Below are 6,641 nucleotides of genomic sequence, written 5' to 3'. Positions count from 1 at the left end.
TAACTGCATCTCCATTAGCCTGTATGCTCTGCAGAGACTGCCTTCCTCGTGTCGTGAAGCAGCTGATGTTTTAATATGACAATTTGACTTATACAACATTCGCAAGTTGTACATTTGACTCATACAATAACCCACCTTCGAGTGATGCTCTAGTTTCTTCATGTTTTGTTTTTTTCCCCTCTTGCTTGCGCCGGACTGAAACTGTCTTTTCACCGACATCTCTTCACCTGCACTAGTGGCCGTATCAAAGCCGTGATTGGTCAGATGTCGATTCATTGCAACGGTGTCGGGTTACAGACGTGCTCCCCTTATCACCTCTCACTCTCGCGGAGAACTGCGCACAGCAGCTGAGGCCCTCTGGGCGGGGCCCCCTGCGCAAGGCGGGCCCCATGCAGCCTGCGTGATTGGCCCGTAGGGAGGGGCGGCCCTCCATTCTCTCCTTCTGACCCTCAGAGCACAGCAGTGTTTGGAGGATGGCTTCACTGGGGCATACCACGCAGATCTCCTCACAGCTGGCATCACAAGGTGCAGCACCTCCTCCCCCCTCTGGGACCTGAGGCAGTCCGGCTGAAACAGGAAGTGCCTGGGCCCTTCCATCCAGGAGTGCTTGACCTTCACGTTAAACCAACATGGATGATAGTGTTCTTCTTTGATCTTTGCAGGAGAAGACTGGTCACTGCCCTCAGCTTCCATCATCTCATTGGTCAGGTCCATCCGCCCATCAAAGAGGATGCAGGAGACCCACCCCCTCCCTGCACTTCACCTCCTCTTCTCTCATCAGCTTGTCCTGTGCTCTCTTGACCTTGCTCTTATCAATCACTTGACTTGTCTTCTGGGATGATTCCTGCACCAATCAGAGCTGCGGTCGGTCTCGGCCCGATGCCATACCGTACACTGGCAAGCGCTATATTTGGAATATCATCAAAGTGTTTCTGTCCTCTTGTTGAAGCTGCAGGCTCAGGTTCAGCTTCAGGGAAGAGCTCATCTTCAGCAGCACTCTCCAAATCCAGATCCTCATCACCATCTGCCAAACACCTCTTCACATCCTTCCTGGCTGCTGCAGCATTTCCCTCCTTCTCCTTTCCTCAGCCATGTTGTCCATCCCCTGCCTTTCCAGTGTCCTCACCTGTCTCTTGTGCTCCTGCAGATCAGGTGGGGTCCTTCCAACCTTCTCTTTCTGTCCCTTGATGATGCAAGATCAGGAACAGTTCAAGTGGGCTTGGATCCCACAGCCGTCACACAACGGGTAATCCGACACTTGCAAGTCAAAAGATCAAATAAGGTGTCTAACGTGTCACTGAACCCCTCTCTGGCATCAAGTGTGCCCTTCCCAAGGGAAAGCTTCACTGCCTGGTTCCAGACCTCCTTGAGCTCGCACATGATGGTCCCCTTTTCATTAAGAACAGGTGGCTTGAAAAGAGCATTGGCTTTGCTCCACTGACCAATCAGGAAGGAAGGAAAGAAAGTCACAGTTATTGTCAAACAGGAGTTAAATCAAGTTCTCGCTTATTCTAAGAATGTATTTCACCATCTTCATATGCAAGTGATCGGGACACCACGTTGTAATGATAAGAAATCACCTCCCTCCTTCAGATTCATGTTGATTGTTATTTTTTATGATTTAGATGCTTTTATTTTGAAGTTGTTGCTATGTTGAGAAAAGTAATATCTACATATGATAACGGACAAAGTAAAGAATGAAGTGTGTGTTTAAATGTTGGCCCCCCGAAGAGGCTCAAGCTCTTACGTTGAGGCTGGAGTTTCAACACATTCAGAATGTGGCGGAGAACCCGTCTGGCTGCAGCATTCTGAATCACCTGTAGAGGTCTGATGGCGTGTGCAGGTAGACCAGCCAGGAGGGAGTTACGTAGTCCAGGAGATGACCAGAGCCTGGACCAGGACCTGCCTCCGGGGCAGGATGGGTCAGATCCTCCTGATGTTGCAGAGTGTGTGTCTGCAGAGATGTTAGCAGTGAAGGTCAGCGGGTCGTGCAGGGTCACACCCAGGCTCCTGCAGTCTGAGTCGGGAAGCAACAGAGGTGCCGATGCTGATGGACAGGTCGTGGGTGGGACGGTCCTCACCTGGGATGAAGAGCGTCCATTCATTCGTGTTCAGGTGGAGAGCAGACATCCACTGAGACGTCAGCCGACACGCAGAGACGTGGGCTTCTCCTGAGGGCCAAAGTCCTGAGGGCCAAAGTCCTGAGGGCCAAAGTCATGAGGGCCAAAGTCCTGAGGGCCAAAGTCATGAGGGCCAAAGTCATGAGGGCCAAAGTCCTGAGGGCCAAAGTCATGAGGGCCAAAGTCCTGAGGGCCAAAGTCATGAGGGCCAAAGTCCTGAGGGCCAAAGTCCTGAGGGCCAAAGTCATGAGGGCCAAAGTCCTGAGGGCCAAAGTCATGAGGGCCAAAGTCCTGAGGGCCAACATCTGAAAGCAAACAAATGAGACCTCACAACAATTGTATATGTTCTCACCATGTGTTCTAACTGTATGCAAAACAACAATGAAAGGTTGAAAGTAGATTGAAAATACAATTTATTTTGGGGAAAATTATTGCCATAAAAAATCCAAAGGTGTGTAACACACCATGAAAGGGAGAGCCATCAGTTCAGAGGAAGAACAATATAAACATATTCTCATATTCTCCATGTTTGGAGGAGTATCTAAACATGATGAAATATACAGAATACATTAGAATACTTTCCAACAATCCAAACTGTCATGGCGAATGAACAGGACAGCAAGTACAAGCGTTTAAATGTGTTCCCCTGGAGGGGGGCTGCATCTCGTCAGGGATAAGGTGAGGTAGTCATGGTGGGGGGTCTCTGAGGGGCCGCTGATCCTTCACAGAAAGGATCCAGCTGACCTCAGCGTAAACATCAGTTGAAATTTAAATCAAAAATGTTGACCTGTTCTGCATCCTGTAGGAGCACGACATTCAGCTATGTCCCGCCCTGCTAAGACAACAGTAGGACATCTTTTATGTTTAATAACGGATAATAAAACTATGGAATTTGACGTGTTATGTATCGCTTTAATGTGCACAGTCATGACACAATTGCATAGACACACAAAAGGAAAGCGTTTTTAAAAACGGTTCAACTGACATTATCATTTATTGACATGAAAGATCCTCAAAATATTGACAAGAAAATGAAAAAATAAACGTTTTGTCGAGTCATTTTTGGCGTGCCAGATGGCCCACCTGGTACACATGCGAGTATATATATATACTGTGCAGCTTGGAGGCTGCTTCAGCTCTGGTCAGGTCTATCCACATCCTCTGTGCTAAAGCTGAAGGGCTTATCGTAGCCCATCAGGTGGTTGTAGTCGTGTGGAAGGGGGAACATGTCCGGGTTCACCAGCAGCCCCGTGTCACCGGCGTAGAAGGTGGTGAACATCTGGCTGACAGCCGGGATCCGGACCTGCCTCTGGTGGAACACGCTCCTCTTCTCAGTGAGGAACACGCTGTAGGTGATGGCGGTGTACGTTTCTCTGTCTGGGCTGTGGTACAGGCGGATCACGTAGCCCTTGGTGATGAAGTGGAGGACGACTGGGGTGATGAAGGTGAAAAATCCCACGACTCCACAGAATGCAGCCTGTAGGGCGAGGCTCTGGACCCCCAACCCGGTCTTCAGGAGGATCTGAGGCATGACGAGGAGGCTGGCCCCGCTGGAGCTGTACGAGAACAGCTTCACACCTGACGGGAGATCCAGACAACACGGGTTACAGGAGAAGAGTACGCCTCCACGTATTCTATGATTGGCCTCCCTTTTCTATGACTGTTAAACATCATATTATCCAGGACAAGTTATAATCTCATTGGTACTTTTCTGATTTACAAGTTTAATATTTTAGTCTGCTTTTTTAATTTGCCTTTAATCTGCACTGCTCTATTAATGTTCATTTCCACTATAGGCGCATTCACACTGCAGTACTTTTCCCACAAAGGTTCATCAGAACTCTTTAGTTCTCATGAACTAAGTACAGATCGCGTTCACACCGGAATAAGTCCCTGGGGGAGGATTAGACAAATGAAGCCGCTGACGTCACTTCTTCTTCTGCTTTGGGTTTACTGGCAGGCCGCCAACCACTTCACGGCATATACTGCCACCCGAAGTCCCCGGCCGGAAGTCCCCGGAGTTGGGGAAGGCTTCAGTAGAAGCTGCTGGGAGTCCCAGCAGCTTCTACTGAAGCCTTCCGAGTAAATCGCCAGAACGCCGACACCTCCTCATCTCCACCGCTCCCATGTTTTATTTTGTGTTGCCATAAATTAGTCTCTGCGTTTGTACGCTGGGCTAATGCTAATGCTAATGCTAATGCGAGGATAATAAAATGGCGGCTTCACAAAACTTTTTGGGAGTTTTACAGGCCATGGTTTGCAATCCGCCCAGCCAATCAGACATAGGAACCTTTTTCCACTTTCCCACTTTCGTGGGAGAAAAGGGGGTAAAAAAAGGTTCTGATGAACTCATTTTAGTTCCGGCTCTTTTTGGTGTGAACGCGACATTTCGGAACTATATCGGAACTAAAGTGGGAAAAGTACTATTGTGGGACCACTTTAAAGGATTTCTGATTTTTAAAACACTATCGAAATCGCAGCTAGTTCTAGTACCAAAGAAAGTGGCCTTGTCTACAAATCAATTGGACTTATGAACAAATCTTAGTTTGGTACAGATCACACCCTCATCATTATTATATGATTAATAATGAAAGTGATGCAAAAATAATCCTCGTCTTGCATGAAGTAAATCACAAATTAATTGTTTTAATGTTTCAATTTGTATCTTGGAGCATAATAAAAGATGATATTTGTGTCGGTTGTATATGGGGCTCTGATTAAAAAAAACTAATTTAAAGTTCAGTGTTGGGTTTCACATGATGAAAGACACACATATGTAGGTGTAAGGCAGGGGTGTCAAACTCAATTTCATCGCGGGCCACATCAGCATTATGGTTCCACTCAAAGGGCCGGTTGTAACTTTAAGACTATATAAAAATACATATATGAATATATCATATATATAAAATAATGTATTATATTACATCATTGCCTCTGCATTGGATTATCATCGGATAGGGTAATAACTTCATAATTAACTACGTCTGAAAGCAGAAGTCTAGGGCAAATAATTGCAGTATAAAGTCTTTTCAGTGCGTATGTCCCAAAATGATTTAAAAAGAAAAGCCAATTTCTGGAGAAAAAAGAAATAGAAGTGACATTTTGAAATAAAAAATCTAATTCTGAGAAAAAGGAATTCTATGAAAAAATGCATATTTTGAAGAAAAAAAGGCAAATTCTGAGGAAAAAGTCATATTTGAGATGCATTGTGGGACATGTAGTTTATGGGCAACGTGCTTCTGTAGCATGTAACCGTATAATAAACATATTATATTCTTTGCAAGCTCTTGTGGGGCCACATAAAATGAAGTCGCGGGCCGAATGTGGCCCCCGGGCCTTGAGTTTGACACCCCTGGTGTAAGGGGATAAAGGGGATTCACCTCGAACAGCAGTGCCCAGGTTGCCGGAGTAGATGAGCTTTCCGTCCTCAGAGTGTGTCGCTGTGGAGAGACAACGGGACGACACACTGCACGACTGCACCTAAAGCAGAACACACACCATCAACGCTGGATTTGGCAGGGAATACTGTCCTCAGAGTAGTGTTGGATGTTCTGTCAGGAACAGTATTGTTAGACCCTGAGATGTTGGACGCATGTTTTGTAAAAACATAAGCAGAAGAAGATTTAGTAAAGAAGTGAAGCTGTCATTCTTTAGAGCTTGGATTACGTGAAGCAGCAATATAACAGTGCTGCTTCATAATGACAACACGTGATATTGTTCAATTAAAATAAAGACATAGGCCTAAGTAGGCTAAGTGCATATGGTACAGACTAGTAGTAATCTAAATACGATGACTAACTTTAACCTCTTCTTTTCATCATATGTGAGGCCGGGTCCGTACCGTGCTGTGGCGGCGGAGGAACGACCTTCCGTCCGCACCCGGGCCGCCCCCCTGTCCCCGAGAGCAGGGAGGCGGCGCCCTGTGGGCCGCTGCAGAGTAGATGAGGCTGGAGGAAGGAGCCACGACACTGGGCCGAAGCCTCCGCAGGACAGTCACAGAAAATATGCTCATTGTTTCAACCTGTTTTAACCCTGACCTAACCATGAACACACACTGGAAGCCTCCCGCAACATCTCCGGCTTCCGCTTCCTTCTTCTTCTTTTCTGGCAGACTAGGCGCAAGTTAGCGCATTGCTGCCCCCCGCCGGTGGAGTGACACAATTACTATTTCTACTTGAGATCTATACCTAACGACATAGACCTGTGGTCTTGAGATCATTAACCCTTCTCTTGAGTGACTTTGTTTTTGATCATAAATATTGTGTTTTTCATCCAATTGCCTCAAGACCTTATGTTATCCTCACTAGGCCTCTGAACATACAATTGATGATCACCACTTTTTTATTGATTTATTCAGCAGTGAAACACCCATGATGTTTTCATTCAGAATTGACCGCCATAGGAAATGAATGGGTTTGAGTGTGTTATGTTCATCCTGCAGATGGAAAACACACACACACACACACACACACACACACACACACACACACACACACACACACACACACACACACACACACA

General features: G+C 46.5%; 1 protein-coding gene across 1 annotated transcript; it reads right to left on the bottom strand.

Annotated features, from left to right (window-relative positions):
- Positions 1-3,018: 3,018 nt before the first annotated feature.
- tmem70 (transmembrane protein 70) lies at positions 3,019-6,229 on the bottom strand. The gene is made up of 3 exons (XM_034105297.2): positions 5,962-6,229; positions 5,501-5,600; positions 3,019-3,698 (listed from the first exon to the last, which is right to left on the bottom strand). The coding sequence occupies exons 1-3, from the start codon at positions 6,163-6,165 to the stop codon at positions 3,253-3,255; spliced, it is 750 nt and encodes a 249-aa protein (XP_033961188.1). The 5' UTR covers positions 6,166-6,229; the 3' UTR covers positions 3,019-3,252.
- Positions 6,230-6,641: the final 412 nt, after the last annotated feature.

Source organism: Pseudochaenichthys georgianus, chromosome 17, assembly GCF_902827115.2.
Source record: "Pseudochaenichthys georgianus chromosome 17, fPseGeo1.2, whole genome shotgun sequence".
Taxonomy (NCBI): domain Eukaryota; kingdom Metazoa; phylum Chordata; class Actinopteri; order Perciformes; family Channichthyidae; genus Pseudochaenichthys; species Pseudochaenichthys georgianus.
Note: the sequence above shows the minus strand (reverse complement) of the source record. Positions and strands in the feature narration are given on the sequence as shown.